Genomic DNA, 22,087 nt, shown 5'->3' with positions numbered 1-22,087 from the left:
TGCTCCATTCCCAGCATGAGAGTCCCAGAAGACGATTATATCTAATCCGTCCTGACAACGTAGAAGAGTGACATTTTGGATTAATCTATTAAGTCTTCTTTCCTGCAGGTAGGTACTCATCTACTATATCATCTCCCTTCCTTGAGAACAAAGCAGTATTCTTCCTGTGTTTGTTCTAAATCTGGTATCAATTATTTGAATTCAGGTTTCCTTGATCCCAAGCTGGTTACTCTGTTCTCTGAGTCAACTAGTAGCCTCTAATTCTTCATTGACTGTGCTGCCATAATTTTTTTTTGTTTTGTTTTTTTAATTTCCAAAGTCTTCTCAAGATCTCCACTCTGCTTTTCAAAAGGGCCCAAACACCCAGGGCTGGTTAGGGACAGTCCAACAAATTAACTGATTAGTATTCTAAAATTCCCAGTCCTGATTAGTATTCTAAAATACTAAGGCCCAGTTCTTGCAAACTGCCGTTGCAGTTGTATAGACTCTTCCCTTTGGCTACCTTGTTACTTAGAATTCTTAAAAAACCAAGTCAACTTTTTCTAAATTTTCCAACATCTCCTGTGTGAGAGTATTATATTAGTTCCCAAGTTTGAATAAGACCATTTGCCCTTATGGAGTTTTCATTTGGTGGGAGAATGTTAAATACAAATAATTCTTGGATTTTGAAGAGGTCTATAGTCCTACCCATGGGAGAAACGAGGGGAAGGTTGTTATTAAAAGAATCAGGAATGGCTTAAATTGGACTTTAAAGGATGAGGAGAAAATTAAGTAGGCAAAAAAGGGGAAAGGAAGTCATTCCAGGAAACAGAAACAGACATAGAAGTGGGACGGGATAATTCTGTTGGATTTTTTTGTAATGTAAAGTACCTCTACAGGGCAGTTTCATGAATGAATACTTCAGAGTTCCATAATTTAATTTGTGTGAGTATTCCCTCCATAGGGGAAATCATAACTTCTTTATATATGAATGGATAGTTTCATGAATTACTACAGTCAAAAAAAAAACCTCAATCTCCTGGTGTCATAAATCAGGCTGGTTCATATGTGACAAAAATGCAGTACATCCTGATTCTGTCCTTGAAGATTCTGCCATTTGGCAGGACTTCTCAGAGACTGGATTTCATAAACCACACTGAAATAACAGGATGCGAAGACTGGGCAGGGGAAGAAAAAAAGGTTGGACTCCAAACTTGACACTTTTTAACTGATTTTTGTCCCTTTTCTTTCATCTTCAAAATTATGTGGTCACATAGAGTATGGAACAGGTATAAGTCCCCCACCTCCCACAATATATTACTATATATACTATGTATATAAATATAAATAAATATATATAATGTGCTTATATATGTGGTATGTTATATGTTACATATAGTATATATAGATAACTACGTATTATGTTATATAGAGATATAAAGACACTACATATGCTATAATATAATCTAACATAATTAGAATAATTTTTTCAAGCTAATATCAAATAGAACATCTCCATTCTGCAAGTAGTAGTGTACTGAGTGCTCTCCAGCCCCAGACAAGTTGAACAACATCAGTGCTTGCCCACTAAAGGAGGAGATTGTGAGTCCTTTCTTCAAAGTTCAACCCAAAGGGGCAGCTGGGTTGCTCAGTGGATAGAGCACTGACCCTGAAGTCAGGAGAACCTGAATTCAAATTTAGCCTCAGATACTTACTAGCTCTGTGACCCTGGGCAAATCACATAAATTCAATCGAGGAAGTCTTTATTAAGTTTTTACTATGTGCCAGACATCAGACTTGTTGTTAAAGACATAAAACAGTTCAAGAAGCACAGGTGCCAACGGGGAGAAACAGAAATATAGCATAAAATTAGAGAAGTTGTCAAAGGTAACTCTGGTGTTCTTGGTAGTAGATCTTAGAACTTCCTTAAAAATTAGCTTCTGAAAGGCATGAGCTCTTACTAACTGGGGACCAACATCTCAGAAGAATTCCAAGTTGTCTATCTCAGTTGGAGGAGAAATGTACAGCGCCTCTTAAATCCCTATGTTATCCAGACAAAAAGCGTCTCCAGAAAGTATAAACAGAAAGGGAGAAACAGGCAGCTATTTCTGTGGAGTTTTCTCACTTGGGGCCTGAGACATGTTTCCCCAACTCTGTGGGAAGCTTTTAAAAACTCCAGCTGAAGACTTCCCCAGACAGTGTCATTTTTGTGTGTGGAGGAGGTTACGGTCCTAGCCTGGGAATGCACTGAAAGCAGTTTTCTGCTTTTCCTGTGAAACATTTTGCCAGCCAGCGTTTTTCCTTCTCCCTCTTCTTTCTCCACAAGAATAGAGGATGCACATTTTTTTTCGCTGAGTGTACTCACTGAGCATCTGATTAACTCTTCTTATGGAGGATTGATTCTGAACATTTTCCTCCACTGAGAGCTAGAACTGGGCTGTACTGAACAACTCTCAAGTTGGCTGGCTTAGGGCTGGTGCTCTATTCATTGTGCCATCTAGCTACCCCTATTCTCTTAATTTTTACATATGTTAGGCCAAACAAAATAACTCAGAGCAACTAAGAGATCTTTGCTAAAGCATCTTCTTAATGTCCATGATGTATTTTTAATGGAAATATTAAAGATAATATACCCAGAATACATATTACATATATAGACATAGAATATATACAGAATATATTTCATACATATTTACACATACATATACATACAGAATACCCACACATTTCAACTAAGACTTGAGAGTTTTATTCAGAATATTTATAAATAGGAAGAAAGAAAAATGTTTACATGACTATTTTATTGTGTATTTGAAAGGAATAACAAGTTGTACATAGTGGATTTGCATTTTCATGTGCAATCATCTTTTTTATTATACTATTATGGAAATGCTTGTTTTAGTCCATAATTAAAAATAAAATTTAAAAGAAAAATATTTAGAAATAAATGCCCATGCATTGAGTCCAGCTGTCTGCTATTCTAGGTATTTTTTGTTGCTTCCTGGGTTGGGAAGCAGTCACCCTTCTTTGCTCTCTTCTTAAGAACAGAACCTCTGATGTACATCCTGTTCTGTGCTTCAGGAGTTACATTTAGTATATGATGTTTACTTTAGCATTTCGCTTAGAGACTTTGGCATCGTTTCCTTGAGGAATCTGAGAGGAACCAACCATCATCTTGTTTCTCCCAGGTGCCAGGCGCCAGGCACATTCCTGCTGCAAAGGTCACCGAGTCCTTCCTCCTGCATGGCCACCTAGAGTAGAAATAAAGGGAATCTAGCTGAGATACTATCTTAAACTTTATAAGAGAACAGAATAGTCTGTCTTGTTGAACCTTGAAAGCAGATGCAAACTCCAGATTGTGGTGTAGTGGGGACTCTAGAGCTGGAGTTGGGACAGCTGGCTCTGCTCCTTCTGACCTGGGAGACTTCAGAAAAATCACCTCCCACCCTTGGGATCTCATCTGTAAAAATGAGAGAGCTTTGAGCTAGATCATTTCCCAGGTCCCTTTGTGCTCCAAATCTCATGAATCTTTTTCCTACTGTTGCTTTTACTTAAACTGAGCTTTGAAGTCATTCTTATCTTTCTTTTCTCATATTCACAAGAATGTCATAACCAGGGATGATTCCTTCAAATTTATAGGCAGCCAAAAGTAAGAATCCCACTTTTTTTTTTTTTTTTTTTTTTTTTTTTTTTTTTTTTGGATACACCCAACTTAAGGATGCTTTTTACTTCACAAAGGGAAGTATACTCTATTACCAAGCATAGGAGCAGCAGGGGTATCGGCAGTGGTCATGAAGCTGGTTTTTCCAGTTTTTCCTTGATGTTTGTTCACTTGAAAGTAAATGAGGAAGCATTCTTTTAATGCTTATTAAGAGTTGTTCTTTCCCAATATTATCATGATAGCTGGATATATCTGTCTGTGTTTTAGCTCTTCTTATTTTTAAATTCTCCCATGGAAATCGTGCTGTCATAAATACCCCAAACTTGCAATTTGTCCATCATAATAACATAGAGAGGTGGAAGAGACTTCCTCTGATTCAAGTCATCTATTTAACTGGTGAGGAAATCAAAGAGAACCATGTTGTCCAAAGTCAAAGAAGTGTTGAGGTTGGATTTGAACCTGGGTCTTCTGGCTCTAAAGCTATAATTCTAAACAACTCCTGTATTTTTAAATTCTCACTAGAACAACTTCCTTAATATTTTCATTCAGGTTTCAACTAGATTGAAAAGGTTTCATTTCATGAATAATCATAGCCCCTACTTTTTCTGTTTGCTTTTGTGTGTTGTCTTTATCCATTAAAATGTAAAAATTTTGAGGGCAGAGATTACCTTTCTGCTTATGTATATGTGCTCAGCTCCATGTGTGCCTTGTAGTGTTAACAAAATGCCTGCTTTCGATTATGATCCTCTCTCTCTGTAGCTGATCTTTCTTTATGACAATTATCACTTTTCCACTGAAGAAAAAAGAAGTTAAAAGGAGGGAAGTCATTTAAACAAAGTAGATTCATGAAAGAAGAGGGAAACTATCTGATGAATGTGGCTGATTTTAAAACTCACAAAAGAGACCGTACTCTGACTTAAAAACCCACTTTTAAACTGTGTTTACAAAAGTTTCATTATCTTTACTTAAATTTTTTAAAAATGTGAATCTGTAAATTGGCCTTTGTGTTCCCATAAAATCTTCAGAGGATGGACTTTTAGTGAATTTATGTACTAGTGGGAGAATGTTGTGTGCTGTAACCTCCTAAACCCCAAATTTGTAGGAGTGGGGAGACACATCATGGAATTGTTGTTCAGTCATTTTCAATCCTGTCTGACTTTTTGTGTCCCTATTTGGAGTTGTTTTAGCAAAGATATTGGAGTGGTTTGCCATTTCTTCTCCAGTTGATATTCCAGATGAGGAAACTGAGGCAAACAGGGTTAAATGACTTGAATAAGGTCAACTAACTAGTAGCTGTCTGAGGCCATATTTGAAATCAGGAAGATAAGGCTTCCTGACCCCATATCTGCTATGAATCTATGCTTTGACTCAAGGAACTATAAAAATGTCTAATGTCACTAGGCTAAGTACAGATCTTTGGGGCATACCACTAAAGTCCTCCTTCCAAGTAGACAGCATAACAGTGACTATTCTTTGAGTCCAGCCAAACTATTGGTTCAAATTCAACCAACTGGTCACATCTTTTCTTCTTTTCCACAGAGAAATTTTGCCAAATGCTTTTTAAAAAAATTTGTGCATACCGCTGTGCTATGCCATTCTCTGCATTGAATGAAATCCCATGAAGAAAGACCATAAAGTTCATCTGACACAACCTTAGTGCATCTATGGGAGCTCATTGTTATCACTACTTCCTTTTCTTTTAAAAAAACTTCACAAATTTCAACAAACATAAATCTTTCCTTACAAAACAGACTTTTGTCACAAGAAACCATAATACAGTTTTAAAAATACATATTAAATTTAACACAATAGTTCTAAAATTTCCCTGCTTGTCTGTGCCCCAGCTGGATTTCTTTTTTTTTTTTATTTGCATTTTTTGAAATTCCATTGATTTCTTCTTTTCTTTTTTGTATCACTGAACCTCATTTTCCCTATAATTCTACCTCTTTCCACAAAAATAGAAGTTCTCTCATTACAAAAATATATTTATACTTACAAAATCCACATATTGACCATGTCTGTAAAAACTTGTGTTTCATTCTGCATCCCTAGTTCTTCCCCTCTCTGCCAAGAGGTAAAAAGGGTGAGTCATTCTTACTTAGACTTCTAGAATCAGGATTGGTCATTACATTGATTAGAATTCTTAAGTATTGCCAAGTTTATTTTTCTTCACAATGTTATCATCACTATGTAAATTGTCCTCTTCATTCTGTTCACCTCACCCTGTGTTAGTTTACTGATTCCTGCAGATTTCACTGAACATGACCCTTTCATCATTCTTATACTATTCCAGCTTTTTGTCATCTTTGACAATCCAATGGGAATGGGGTAGAACCTCAGGTCTGTATACATTTGAATTTTTTTACTTGAAGCATTTTTTCATATATTTATTCATAGTTTGTTTTTCTTTTTTTGAGAATTACACGTTGCTTTTTGATCATTTATCTATTGAGAAATGTTTATTGATTTTAAAATTTTGTAAAGTTCTCCTGAATATCATGGATATGAGATATTTATAAAGTAAATTTGCTGTTAACTTAAAAAAAATTCCTTTTCCTCTCTTCTCACCTTCCCCATTTCTCAATTTTACTTGTAAATCTTCCTGCATTAATTTTGTTTGGGGGAAAAAAAAAAGAAATATATAGTCTTTTTTTTCTATGATTTTTTCTATCTCTTTATTAGGATACAACTAGCCATAGTTAAGGAATATATCTTCTTCCTTGCTTTTCTAATTTATCTTTTATAATGTTTTTTATATTGAGGGGGAAGCTAAGTAGAAAGAGTTCTGGGCCTCGAATCAGGAAGATCTGATTTCAAATCAGGTCTAAGACACTTGCTAAATGGAAGTTACCCCTGTTTACATCAGCTTCCTCATCTGCAAAATAAACTGAAGAAAGAAATGGTAAACCACTCTTCTCCAGTATCTTTGCCAAGAAAACCGAAAATGGGGTCATGAAGAGTTGGGACATGACCAAAGTAACTGAACAACACAATATTCATTTGAAGCTTATTGTGGTAGATGTGATTTTTTTGGCCTAAAACTAATTTCTGCTGGTGCCAGACTGCTTTCTTTCTCATTTATCCAAGCTTTTTTTTTTCTTTATTAGAAAGTGAATTCTTACTCCATAAGAATCCTTACACAGATTGAATACTGTACTACTATATTCAGTTTATTCTTGAGTACCTTAATTTTTCCAGTGGTTGCCTTTTTTTTAAGCACCCAATAGTTCTAATAGCTTATAGTTTTGTGACATCATTAGAACTGCTAGGTCCCATTTCCTTCTGATATTTACATTTTCCTTTAAATTCTTGATCTTTGATTCATTGTTATTATTAGCTATTTTTCCTAATTTTATAAAGTTAGTCCTGCAATAATTTGATTGGCATGATACTTAACTTGTGAATTAACTTAACCAGTGCTATCATTTATATAATATTGTCATAGCTAAACTTGAGTCATTAATGTTTCTCCAGTTATTTAGGCTTGTCTTTATTTCTATAAAAGATATTTTGTGAGGTATGGTTGCAATTCTTGTAAATATATTGGTTGGTAGGCTATCGTTTATTTAATACTCTAATTGTTTTGAATGGATTTTCTTTTTCTTTCTCTTCCTACTGGATTTTATTGGTAATATAAAAGAAGACTGATGTTTTTGTGGATTTATTATCTTATTTATTTACTGGAGTTATAGCTTATTGAGTCTTGAGGGTTCTCCCAGTAAACCATCAGGTCAACCAAAAAGTGATCACTGTGTTTATTTTTTGCCAATGCATCTTCCTTCTGTTTCATTTCTTGACATTGTTAAAGCTATTGTTTTTAGAACTCTATCAAATAATAGTGGTAGCAAGGGACATCTGTTCCTTTGCCCCCAATCTTAAAGGAGAAGCTGCTAGCATTTTCCTATCACACATAGTACGAGATTTTAGCTTTACATAGATGGCACAGAGGATAGAGTGCCAGGCCTTGGAGTCAGGAAGAATCATCTTCCTGAGTTCAAATGTGACATTAAATACTTCAGGTCACTTACCTTGCGTGTCTCATTTTTTTCATCTATAAAATAAGCTGGGAAAGGAAACAGCATTCTACTCTAGCATCTTTGCCAAGAAAACCTGGAGTCATGAAGAGACAGACAAGACTGAAAAATGACTCACAATAATATTATTAACAATAGTATTAATAACAATAATATTAGTAATTGCAATATCAATAATATTAATAAAGGCAAAATATTAATATGATTCACAATAATGTAATTAACAATATTAAGACCATCTCAACCTCATTTTCTCTTTTTTCCTTACTCAAATCTTCTCCCATATCTTTTTTTACAGTCATCTCCTAAGCTTTGGAAATGCTTTCTCTTTGACCTCTTCCTTTTTAGAATGCTTCTCTTTCTCCAAGACACAGCCAAACACTGCTTTCTCCATGAAGCCCTTCCCAATCCTACCAACTAGCATATTTATATGTATTTATAAATACACATACATCTATTGAAGCAGGAACTGGGCCTAGGATTTCATTTTTTGTAGTGAGTTCCAAGTGAATAAATCCTTCTAATGCAAGTTAGCACTTTCTCTACTAGTTAGTAGTTACTAGTATTAGTAGTTAGTAAGTTACTATTAAGTAAGCTATTAGTTAGTCTACTTAGTTACTAATAGTAACTACTAGTTAGTCTATTTAGTTATCTTAGAGACTTGAGATGCAAAAGGATGTACCAAGTCTTCCAAGCTCTTGGAGTCGCCTCTCTCTCTATATGCATCCTTGTATAGGTACTTATTGTTCTCTCATTAGAAGGGAAACTTCTTGAAATTAGGGATTATCTTATTTTTTGTATCCACAAAACCTACCATCATGCCAGACACATAGTGGGTACTTAATAAATGCTTATTGGTTGACTGATTGTCCCCACTCAATAATCATCAGAGATCTATCATATCTAACTTTTCTAAAATTCTGCTCAGCAATTAAACTTGTCCATCTCTTTGTTAGATTCATCTGGATATAAAAAGGACACACTGAGGTCTACAAGTATTATTATATGCTATCTTTCTCCCTATTAATTTTTCACTTTATGGTATTTGTATTATGGTAATTTGTGATATAGCATTTAGTCCATATTGTATTAGTGCATTGTGGTATTTTGTGTGTACATGTTAAGCACTGATATTTCATTTATTTATTTCAGTATTTATGGTTCTTTTAAGCATATTATCACATAATAACAGGTTATCTCTGTTAACAATGTCTGTACTTTTCTTTTTGTCTGAGATCATGATTGGTACCCCTGATTTTTTTTCTTGTAATTGACCAAGACATGAGAATTCTGTTCTCCCTCCTTTTACTTCTGTGAAAATATTTATATTTAAGTATGTTCCATATAAGCAGCATATTGTTGGGCTCTGATATTTAATTCTTTCTACCAGTTAATCCTATACATGATCATGGTTCTACCTGTTAATTCGGCATTTCCATCATGTCCTCATCTACCTTTTCTTCTTTACCCCCCCTCCCCCCCAATACTTTGCAATGTAGAAGGAAATGGAGAAAAAGACTGACTTTTGTGGTCTATTCTTACAATCTTTTGCCCATCCTCAACTAATTAAATTACCCAAATTTTGATTCTTGGATATTCTCTCTTTTTCTAATTCCTCCATATGATCCACCCTTTGAAGTAAAAGTTTGTTTTGTTTTTACTCTTTCTCTATGCTTTCTTTCTCTTTTGTACCTCTTTTCCCATTGTTTAAGTTTAATGTGTTTCAATACTATCTCCACTCTTTTTTTCTGATTCACATAAAAGTAAGATGCCTTATGCAAAACAACTGTAACATCTTCCTCCTCATTTTTTCCCTAATATATGCCCTTTTCCTTCCTTTTCTCTCCTCTCTTAAAAGCAATAAAACAGCAAAACACCCAACAAAACATCTAGTCCCTATCTAAGTTGAACGCCCTTTATGACCACTGAAAAGAGCTAGTCTTCTGATTCTGAGGGAACCTGGGCTATTCATCCCATTTTCTAATAAGAACCACAGCATCATTTAATCCTTTTAAAGTACGTTCTTTCTATTTTCTTTTTTCTCTCTGATTCTACTAGATCTGGGTACTCTTTTATGATTTCTTGAAATATGGCATCTGTATTTGAGGTTTTGGATTAGGAGGGTAGTTTGGCTTTTGTTTTGTTTTGTTTTTTGTCATTTGGTCATGGTTTTCAGAAGCCTGATGATTCTTCACTGATCTCTCCTTGGCCTATTTTCATTTTTGTGTCAGTGGTGATTATTTTTGAAAATTAAAAAGCTACCTTACCACACATCTATCTTTAAGCTCTTATTTTGTTCTAATATTTTTTGTTTTGTTGAGTTTGGTCTGCTTTATTCTAAGGAATTTGCTATTTTGGTAAGATATTTATTTTCTATTCTGAGCTACGCTGTCTCTTATCCATGAATTGTTCATTTTACTACCAATTAGTTTTTTCTCCCCATTTCTTCCACCCACTTTTGTAGTCCTTTTCACTTGAACATTTTTCCCCCTGAAACTTTGTACTTCTGATATTACATTCTTCTGGGTTTACTTCTTGGGTTCCTCAACTCATAGGATTTATTCATTATGTTTTAAGTTTTCTCCTGTTTACTTATTTCCAGTCTCAGTTCTTGCTTTGAGATTTTGTGTCAGGACCAGACTCCATCCTCTTCATTACTTTTGAATGGTTGGACAAAACCCTATTAGATCCCTTATGCAGCCTGAATGCTATGACTACTGTCATCATGGATGTGAAGGCTCCTACTAGTTCCCACCCCCTGCCTTAGTCCCTGGCCTTTATCTCAGTCTCCATCTCATTTACAAAATCTCCACTCAGAACTTGCTGCAGTACTGACAGACTGTCCTTAAATGGCAGAGAACTCGGTATTTTCAGGCCTTTCTAAGTAGCACCACAGTAGGTGCATGATCTCTGAGTTAACTCTTTTGTAAATAGCAGTAATCTGAACATTCACAGTTAGTGAATACTTCCTTGTAGAGGGCTTATGGGGACCGGCCCTGTCCCCTCCTTCTGTTCTACCAGGCCAGGACCAGGATATTACTTCAGACTTTGTCTTGTAGCATCCCTAGAGCATCTTCATTCAGCGTGCCTGCTGGCTTCAGGACCAACTCCCATCACCCAAAGCCTTTTAGCCTGTTACTAGAGTTTGTTCTGGCTTCCCTGGAGCAGCCCTTCTCCAGTGTTCTCAGGCTTCAAGTCTATTTACCTGAATTCATCCTGAGTTTCCAGGAGTAACCTTTCTCCCAGTCACTATTTGCTTCCCTTGATACAATTCTAAATGGGCTTTAGAAGCTTTTCTCACGTGCTTTCTATTTGCTCTACTTCTATTTACTCAAATAAGGCAACTGCACACATGGAGGTCAGAAGAACAGAAACATAGACATTCAAGATCTCTCTGAAAAACTTTGGAATTAGCTGTGAGACATGGAAGACACTGGCAGAGGACTGCCCAGCATTGATTGCCCCCATCAGAGAAAGCTTTGTGAGCAAAGCAAAATTGTGGTCATTCAAAAGAAACATAAGATGTGCAAATTTAAAGCCATCTCCAAATATCTAATAGACTCTGTACCTGACCTGTGGTAGAGGATTCCAAGTTTGTTTTGGTCTGATCATCCATAGTCAGACACACTATACCTTGTCCTTAACATAGTGATGTCATTTCGATCCTCTTCAAGGACAAAGGACAAAAACCAGTCAACCAATTTAGGATTAGCACTCTTTTCAGATATTTTCTGGAGTATGTTTGAGTAAATTGGCCCCCTCTGTCACCTCACATATTACCATCTTGGCCGGAGGTTAGAAGCTTTTGTTTTCTAGCTTTTCACAGGCCATCCCTTTAGATAATCTTCTAGAATTTTTGGTAGGAATTGAGTCAAGCTTATCCTATAGGATTCAGACCATTATTATCTTCTTCTTCTTCTTTTTTTTTTTTTTTTTTTTTTTGAAAACTAGAGAATTTTCCCTTTTCTGCTCTCACAGTAAGTCTTCTATTCTCTGAGAATTTCAAATGGTCACTAAAATGACTCAGCAATCATTCTTTCCAGTTCTTTCAGTAATCTTAAGATGTCATTTATCAAGGACATTTGATCCTTTCCCTTTCTTACTATAATTTTACTTACCAAGCCATGTAAGCCATTTTTCTACTTTTCTGTTTCAAAGAGTATTGGAAGGGAAAACAAAGTGAAAATTGATTAGATCTGATTCCTTAATTATCAATCATCATTCTAGTTGCTCCCATTAATTGTTTTTATTTACCCTTATTTGTTGCTTTTCTTTTCTCCAGTATAACTTTTAAAAAAAATCATACCTTTTTATTGCCCTTACTTTCCTTCACTTGCTCATTCTGAGCTTCAGCAGTGCTGATGCTATGTTTCTTTTAGAGGCAATCAGGACTTGCATGACCTGTGTCACATAAGTATCTGAGCTAGATTTGAAGTTGTACCCTCTCGACTTCAGAGCCAGTGCTTTATTCACTGCACCACTTAGTTGTCCCTCCTTGTGCTATTTTTACAGAACATCCCCACATTTTCCTATTTGTTTTCTATTATCTTCCCTTGTTTCCATCTCCTGAACTCGTATCTTTTAAATGTAAATTGGTTGGTTGGTGGATTCCTAGATTATCCACTTGGGTCTCTTTAGACAATCACTCCATTTCTTCCTTACTGGAATTGTTTATATTTACATATGTCTTCAGAATTTTGTTTTTAAGAATTTTTCATCTGTGATAAGACATTATCTCCCAATGCTACACTCTATGCCTGATTGTCTCATCACTCAAGCTACACATAACTATGGACTTAACTCCCTGGTATCTTCAGATCAGATTTCTGTAGCTCCCTGATCACACATAAAAATTCACCACCTACGTGGGTTTAGGGATCCTTCAAACTTGGTGGTTGTCCAAGATTAAATCTATCAACACATCTCATCCCTGCAGAACATAGTCATTTCCATACGGAACCAATGTCCCATGCAGAGGTGGGATCTGCTTAAGCTAATTTCCTTATCCTTATTGAGTATCCTTTCGGTGCTATAGCTAAGTAAACTTCTATTAAATTATTTGTTAGCCTATGAGTGACTAATTTCATTCTCATGTAAACCTACATTATGAGAGGAGAGTGATTTCTCTTACAGAGGTAGCAGAAAGTGGATAACCTCTCATTATGAAGAAATTAGAGATGTCACAAGAGAAATTCAATCAGCAACCTAATGAGTCACTAAGCTAAATGACTATTGAAGGCATGGAAGCCGCCTCCTGCAGTAGAGTTCCTTAGAATTAAGAGAGCTCTCCAGGACTTACTATTGCAAAGTTAGTTGAATTCATTTTATGATAGAAATCACATACCTGAATTCAGAAAGATTTATTACCATTTCAGTCAATCCCCTGATGTGGTTCTGAAAGGGAATGGGTGAAATTCCTAAAGTAAATGAGTTTGATAGATTAGATCTATGTATCATTACCACCACCATACCCATGTCCATATGTTACCAAGCCCAAGGATCAATGTCTAGAGATCAGTTTTGTTTTCAGATAAAAAAGTACAATTATCCAGGTGTGGGAAAATCAACTTTGTGAATGAGTAGGTCACCATTGGGGCAAATACTACTATTGATGCAAATGAGATCTCTAGGGATAATGGAAAAATAGGCATAAAGCCAGTTCCCCTTTTAGTTGATGAAATGGTAACACTCTCCCAGAAAGAACTTTGCTTGTAATTCCTGAAACAAGAGGTGGATAACATGATCAATAAATCATTTATTGAAATGCTAATATGATTATACTATGAAATCCAGCCCTGGGACAGTAGGGGCCCTTTAACCTAACTAAGCCAAGTCCTTCCCACCCTTAGGTGTTCCCTAAAGCTCCCTAACTGTTTAGGTAAAAGGGATAACTGGACACTGTCATATCAAATAATCTCCAAGTCAAGTCAAGTAAAAAAGCATTTATTAAGAACTTAATATATGCCAGTCCTCTAGGGACACAAAAAACAGTCTCTGCTCTAAGAAAGCTTGCAGTCTAAAGGGGAAAACAATATGCAAGAAACTATGCAAAAATAAGATATAAGCAGGGTAAAATGAACGTAATCTTGGAAGGAAGACAGGAATATTGAGAGAAAGAGAGTGTGTCTGGTTTAAGGAACAAAAAAGTGGCCGATGTCCCTGACTCATAAAGTACCCCACTGGTGCACACCCAAAATTGATATTTCTCATGAAACTTTTCTTTTATTACTACATAAATGGTCAGCTTCATTACTGTTCACAGAGTAGCTATCCAGTGAATGTTTCCTGGTTGACTATAATAGTAATTTGCAGAATTCACATTAGATTTCATTTTGTATGGCTATGAGCCTGAGCATCAGGCTGTCCTTGACCAAAGGAAGGCCAAGCAGAAGCAAATTGTATAACATACACTAGAAAATGGTTAAATTGCTCCATTAAACTCAGTTTACATTTAACCAGTGCTACCCTTGGTGACAATGACCATGTTGGGTCAATTCTCTTGAGTACTCATTAGCCTTTTATTCAGTTGATATTTACCATACTTTTAATATGCTCAGCTTGATCATAGTTTTAGACTGTCCAAAGAAAAGGAATAATGTTCATTCTAGCATGTTCATTTTTCAAACATTATTTGCCCTTTTTCTGTCAGCACATCTTCAACCCATCTCAAGTTTCCCCCTTTAGGAAGACTTTAGGTTACATCCAAGCAAGACCAGTCCTTCACTTCCTTGCCTAGTTATTTCTTATATTTGATGTATTGTGACCCTTGACCATCTTCACTTTGGCAATTAATTTTAAATAGTCTTTCCCTAGTCTTTGTTTTTTATGAGTAAGTCTGTTTATTTCCAACAAAATTAGCAAGGGCTAGGCCATAGTAAGTACTCAGTAGATAGCTGAATTGAATTGAAACCTCCAAGATAGAAGTGCAACAAAAAATGTCCCCGTCTCTGTGCTATAAGAGTAACATCTCCAGAGAACAGACAGTACAACATTGTGTCAATTGACAATCTAGTTTCATCAACCTCCCCCATTGTTAACTTCCTTGTTTTGTGGTACAGAACAGAACAATAGGACTCTGTTCAAAATTTATGTAAAAGAAAAATTTAGATTATTGAAAGAGGATGGAGGAAGAAAGGGAGACTATGAAGCAGAGGAAGAGGAGTCATGTTCTTATTTTCCTTAATATACTCAGAATAAGTTGCTATAGAAAAGATGTCCTTCTAAAAATTCAAGATGTCACAAAATCTGAAGGCATCTGAAATTCTTCAATCAACAGGTTTTTTAATAATCATCTACCATATACCATACACTCTGCTAGGACTAAAGATAACAAAGAATGAAATTGTACTCTCTAAAAATTGACCTTCCATCACAGGAGATAGGTGTGTGCAGATTTATGTGCAGAACATACATATATAAAGTTACAAAACAAAAGGTAGTATTGTCAAGTACCCCATGGAAAATATTGTATAATGAGGTTGAAAAACCAAGCCAGAATCCAGCCAATATAGCAGAGGGCAGAGTTGGAGGACACATTGCATCCTAAACTTCCTGAAAACTCTACAACCAAAGATCTCTCCGAGGAGTTTCAGAGACAAAATATTGATAAAAATCTAAGGAGAAACCACCCTTTCAAGCTCAGGATCACAAATCTGAACCACAAGCAATTCTTCCACAGGGCAGAACTTGTAGAACAGGTATGGGCCAGGATAGCAGAGCCAGACATCAGAAATAAAATAGCAGGACTGGGTTTCGAACTCAGCCCCCAGGGGAGCAACAGGGTCTTAGAACTGTTGATCACATGAAATAGAAGGAATCTGAAACTTAAAGATTCAGTCCCCAGGCTTAAGAGCCACAGTAATGACAGTCTAACCTAGAAGAGGACACTTCAAATTTAGCCTTGAGGCAAAGAATGGGGTTGTAATACTTATCCTAATTCCTCAAAGATGAGATCTGAAAGAGTTTACAGACTAACCAACTGTGGTCCTATCGTTGCCATTCTACTCCAGTGTACTACTGGTGGGCCTATGAATTGATACAACCATTCTCGAAGGCATTTGGAAAAGGTTAAACTTATGTGTAACTTTCAACCTAGAAATACTACAACTCTGTCAAAACCCTAATTAGCCAAAGAAAAAGGAGAAGATCCTATATGTACAAAAATATATCGTCTCTTTTTGAAGTGGCAAACAATTGGAAACTGAACTGGTGCCCATCAATTGGGAAATGGTTAAACAAATTATGGCATGTTAAAATTGTTCAATAATAAGCCATTGAGATTTATTGAATAGGAGAGTAGCATAACATGATCAGATCTTCATAAGGAAAGAAATTTGGAAGTAAACCACTGATGTCATTGATGTCCAATGAGGAAATCCCCTTTGCGAATGCAAATCTGTCCCTGCTGTCCATGTTTTCTCCTCTAATGCAGTGTAAATTCCTTGAGATCAGAGATTCAGTGTGCCTTCCATTTTGGGAGTGTTTCTCCAACAGCACTCCATCTCTATTCCTTTGCTCTGGGTGTTTCTGATGCTTAAAATGAATTCCCTCTTCACCTCTGCCTTTTGTATTTTTTGTTTTCCTTTAAGATTCACCTCAAATGCCATCTTCTCCACAACTCCTTTCCTGCTTCTCACCTATATCATGCCATTGCTAATGCACTCCCTCTCCAAATTAGTATTGTTTCCATTTTATTTTCATTTTTAAAAAAGCTTATTTTGATAAGCATTTATTATCTCTACCTCCCTCTAAACCTCCATCCCCTCTCCTCAGTGAAACAATTTTAAAATGTGGTAACAAATTCAGTACAGTAAAACTAATTCTGATATTGGTTATGTTCAAATATGTGTATTTTATCACTTGTCTGGCAGAAGAAGTGTGATATGATTTACCTTCAGCTTTCTTTCAAAGCTCTTTTTCTCTTTGATATTGTTGTCATTGGATACATTGTTTTCTGAGTTCTATTGACTTTACTCTGCCTCAGATCATAATTCTTCCTGATTTTCTCTAAAACTATGCCATTTCTATATAATATTCCATTATATTATATGTCCTAATTTGTTTAACCATTCTCCAATAAATAAAGAATATTTGTTTTCTGTTTCTTTCTTTCTTTCTTTTTTTTTTTTTTTTTGCAGAGGCGATTAGGATTAAGTGATTTGCCCAGGGTCACACAGCTGTTAAATGTCTGAGGTTAGATTTGAACTCGGGTCCTCCTGACTTCAGGACTAGTGTGCTATCTGTTGTGCCATCTAACTACCCCTTGTTTGAAGTTTCTATGAAAAGTTCTGCTAAAAATATTTTTGTACATATAGATCTTTAATATAATCAAAATTGTTTATACTCTGTTTTTTAGTCAAACTCCTTCCTTGTCCTTTATTTATTTATGATGTCTGTTACCATTTATGTCTGTCACATATCATTCAGAAATAATCTTGATGTGAAGTGAGAGGTTGATCTGTACCCAATTTCAGTCAAACTACTTTTCTGTTTTCCCAGTATTTTTCTCAAATAATGATTCTTTAAAGGGAAAGGGACCTGTATGTGCACGAATGTTTGTGGCAGCCCTTTTTGTAGTGGCTAGAAACTGGAAACTGAATGGATGTCCATCAGTTGGAGAATGGCTGAATAAATTGTGGTATATGAATATTATGGAATATTACTGTTCTGTAAGAAATGACCAACAGGATGATTTGAAAGGCCTGGAGAGACTTACACGAACTGATGCTGAGTGAAATGAGCAGGACCAGGAGATCATTATATACTTCAACAACAATACTAGATGATGACCAGTTCTGATGGATCAGGCCATCCTCAGCAACGAGATCAACCAAATCATTTCTAATGGAGCAGTAATGAACTGAACTAGCTATACCCAGAAAAAGAACTCTGGGAGATGACTAAAAACCATTACATTGAATTCCCAATCCCTATATTTATGCACACCTGCATTTTTGATTTCCTTCACAAGCCAATTGTACAATAATTCAGAGTCTGATTCTTTTTGTACAGCAAAATAATGTTTTGGTCATGTATACTTATTGTGTATCTAAGTTATATTTTAATATATTTAACATCTACTGGTCATCCTGCCATTTAGGGGAGGGGGTGGGGGGGTAAGAGGTGAAAAATTGGAAGAAGAGGTTTGGCAATTGTTAATGCTGTAAAGTTACCCATGTATATATCCTGTAAATAAAAGGCTATTAAAAAAATAAATAAATAATGATTCTTTACCCCAGCAACTGGGATCTTTGGGTTTTCTGAATCCTAGGCTATTGTGTTTCTCTATTTTGCTTTACCTAATTTGCTCCTCTGATCAATCTCTTTATTAATCAGCATCAAATCATTTTTTTTTTTTAGTTTACAGATTATAATAGACTTTAAGATCTATTACCAATAGGCTTCACTTTGTTATTATTCCTGAGATTTTTGAACTTTTGTTACTCTGAGTTTTGTTATTTTTTCTAATTGTATAATTTAATCCCTTTGTAATTTGACTGGAATGGATAAATGTAGTTATTGTCATTTTTATTATTAACATGATCTACACATGAGCAATTAATATTTCTATAGTTATTTAAGTCAGTTTTTATTTCTGCAAATAATGTCTTATAGTTGCATTCTGGTTTGGAATGTCTTGGATAGACTGACTAAAATTTTATGTCTCTTGTAGCTATTTGGTGTGCCATTTTTAAAAAATTCTTTGGCATTTGACATGTCATTTCCTTTTTAATTCTGGCTTTTGTTAATAATATAAATGCATTTTTTGTTTATGTGTAAGGATTTATATTCTACAACCTTGTTGAATTTATTGTTTCAATTAATTTTTTGTTTGATTCCAGGGTTTTCTACAAAAGCAGTAACTATGTTTTCCCTTTGCTGCTTCTGCTTGTTTCCTCAATTTCTCTTTCTCATTAAATTCTTAAGTAAACATAGTCCACTCAACTGGAAACAAAACAAGATGCCCTAACTTTGAGCCTGTCTTGAAATGGAGGACTCACCCATTATTGTACTACTATCTGGCTCAGTATAACTTTCTTCTCTCACCATTCCAGGATTTAAAAGTAGAAATGTTTCTCCTCCAAGAGAAATGTAGCTCTAGGTTCTTAAGTTTTGTCCATTTTCTTTTCTTAAGTCATCCTTTTCTTGGTGCTCTAATTGAGTGCACATGGTCAGTATAAGTACATAAACAAAATTTTACTGAGTTAATGAGGCAATCTCTATGTTCACTTTTGTACTGTTGACGTCAATCAATAGTGCAATCTCATGTTACTCAGTGAGGTTGGCAGAAATTTAAAAGATCAAATAATCTCTTTTCAGTGCTCACTTCTGTAATCTCCATCCCTATTCCTCAGGCCTCTCTTGTCAGAACTGAGGCTTAAATTGAGGTGGAACTGAATAGATTAGACTAGGAAAAGGCAGGAACTATAGACTGAAATGAGGTTTGAGGACAGAACAACAAGTAAGACCAGGGGAAGTTATTTTAGGAAAAACCATAAGGGAACACAAGCCTTAAACAAATGATTGCTTCCTCCAAGGCAAAAATCTTCTCTGGGGTCAATATAAAAATTTTTAGACTTGCCTTTCACATGAAGCAGATAAGTGCTATTGTGGATAGAGGACTGGTTCTGGGTCCAAGAAGACCAAATTCTTTCTGACACTAGTACCAACCACTTTACTAGTTATGTAAACCTGAGTCATTTAACCACTATATGCCTCAGTTTCTTCACTTCTATGGGAATAGTAATAGCATCTCCAAATACATGCAAAGATAGTTTTCAACATTCACATTTGCAAAACCTTATGTTCCAAATTTTTCTCCCTCTCCCTTCCCCAAGATCATAAACAATCCAATATAGATTAAACAAGCAATGCACCTAGGCAGCTAGGTGGTACAGTGGATAGAGCACTTTTATTTATCTTGTGGGGTTTTAAAAATGTTTATTTTGAGACTGCTAGGTGACACAGTCCTGAAGTCAAGAGGACCCGAGTTCAAATCTGGGATCACACACTTAACATTTCCTAGCTATGTGACACTGGACAAGTCACTTAACCCCAATTGCATCAGCAAAAAAGAAAAAAAAAAATATGCTAGCTATAATTATTCTTTAGCAGAGATTCCTAAACTTTATCCTAATGTTTATCCCTTTTCCACTCCTCTAGTATTAGATCTTTGGTAGGAGTAGTATAAAGCAGATTTGTGAAGGCAGGAGTTGTGTGATTTCACAATCAGAAGAATCGAGTAATTTCCATCTTTGCCATTTACAAGCTGTGTAACTCTGGACAAATTATTGAGTTGCCCTGAGTCTCAGCTTAGCCAGTAGTAAAATAAAAATAATTATTCTGCCACTACCAACCTCATGATGTACTTATGAAGATGAAATGAGAATGGATATGTAGTGTGGTGGGTATAGTACCTCCCCCTCCCATTCAGAAATATAGTGTTTTTTTCATTTATGATAAGAAACCAAACCCTACCTTTCTACTTATTTGAGTACAACTAGTCAATATGCAATTGTCCTATAGTCACCAAACAATTCTAGGTTTTAAAGACTCCCTAACTATCAAAGTTCTTATATTACTCCTGTGTTATCATCCTGGGAAATAGTTCAAGTATCCTTTTTTGGGGGGGAGGGGGTGGCGGAGAACATACCTTTTCTCTGAGGATCTCCCTTTTTAGTGTTTCTCATAACTATTTTTATTTCTTTTCCATTTCTAGTTTTGTTTTGGTTTGTTTTTTTGCAAGACAAAATAAGTGACTTGTGTAGGGTCACATAACTAGTAAGTATCTGGTGTTTGAGGCCAGATTTGAAGGCCAATCCTCTTGACTCCAAGACCAGTACTCTATCACTGTAACATCTAGCTGCCCCTTTTTTCCCATTTCCCAACTGAGCCAGTTGTCCAAATTAGAAAGAGGCACTTTATGTAAAGAAAGTTTTATAAGCCATAAAGCATAATTAAAATGTCAGCTTATTATTCATAGGCCAGTTGGATTTTATTTAGGGCTGGTGATCTAAACATGAGAATAAGACTATTCTATGAAAGGAAATGTGGAGGTACAACTTTAAAAAATAATAAAACTAGAAAATCTTTTCTTTGAGAGGCAAACAGGCGCAACATGAGTATCATTAGCAAAAAGTTCACAAAAGTGCCCAATGTCCAATGGGCAGATCAAGAAAACTGACATACCTCCATGTCTGAGATGGGCAGATGGCAGAGGTTCAGAGAGAAGAAACAGTGTAGTATAGCATCATTCACCAAATTCATTCTTCTGCATTTCAGTCTACAACTACAACCATGGCCATTTTCTCCTTTTGTTTTTGTTTTTTTTTAATTTGACTTTAGGTGATCTAAAGTTAAAGTCACTAGATAACAAAAGTAAGGGCAATTTTACAAACCAGAGGATCAGCATGAAGTCAATTCTCATTAGCCTAAAGAGAAAGGAAGTCTGGTACTCAACTAGCTGCTTACCCTTACCTGATTCTTGTCAGAAATTTGAAATGATGATAATATTTTTATTAATCCAATAGAAAGAAGGAACTCAACTTCTCTGTAAATAGTAACTCATCTTCCCAGGACTAAGAAATAAACATTATTATTTGCATATTTTGCCCATCAAACAATTGAAGCCAAATGATAGCGATTGATGATAATAATATTTCAAGCAGCTTGGCTATTTGAAGATGTATCAAGTAGGAGCAATAAGAATCACTGATAGAAATATTCTCTAGATCCTTTATAAGTATTGTTGCCTTGAGATATGTCAGCTTAAACTTCTAAATTCATTTGTTAGCCTTCCCAAAGTCTGTTATAAATGTTGCTGACACTGCAGTACAGTAATGTCTTTTCCATTTCTCTTACCAGGTGCAGTAAACTTGTGAGCCGACCACACTCCTGGCATTCAGCCAAATCTGGAGAGGACCAGACTGATGCCAGCATGATGCAAATATCTCAGGGCACGATTGGTACTCCTTGGCACCAAAATTATCATTCCAGGTTTGTAGCAGCTGGGACTGAGTGGACTCAAAGAATGACAGCAGGGTTTCTCTCACAGTGATGTTCCCCAAAAGGAACATTTTCTTTTCTCCTTGTCCCCCTTACTCCATCATTACCAGCCTGTGACCTTTTTTCTCTTCAAAAGATTATACTTCCTCAAGGCTATCCACATCCAGAGAAAGAACTGATGGAGTCTGAATGCAGATCAAAGCACACTATTTTCACTCTTTAATTTTTTTAATGTTTCTTTTATCTCGTGGTTATTTTTTTCACAACATGATTAAAAATTAAAATTAATATATGTTTTACCTGATAGATAAATATACTTCTCCCCCCATATATATATATATATATATATATATATATATATATATGTAAATATACACACATACACACATATACATAACACAAATATTGA

General features: G+C 35.6%; 1 protein-coding gene across 2 annotated transcripts in view; it reads left to right on the top strand.

Annotated features, from left to right (window-relative positions):
• Positions 1–22,087, top strand: part of SHROOM3 (shroom family member 3) — a 155,996-nt gene that overhangs the window by 93,793 nt on the left and 40,116 nt on the right. For both annotated transcript variants that reach the window (XM_012551990.3, XM_031941897.1), the window contains exon 3: positions 21,538–21,669. In XM_012551990.3, the coding sequence (XP_012407444.2) occupies positions 21,538–21,669 (132 nt within the window). The remainder of the gene's footprint in view (positions 1–21,537; positions 21,670–22,087) is intronic.

Source organism: Sarcophilus harrisii, chromosome 6 (assembly GCF_902635505.1).
Source record: "Sarcophilus harrisii chromosome 6, mSarHar1.11, whole genome shotgun sequence".
Taxonomy (NCBI): Eukaryota; Metazoa; Chordata; class Mammalia; order Dasyuromorphia; family Dasyuridae; genus Sarcophilus; species Sarcophilus harrisii.
Note: the sequence above shows the minus strand (reverse complement) of the source record. Positions and strands in the feature narration are given on the sequence as shown.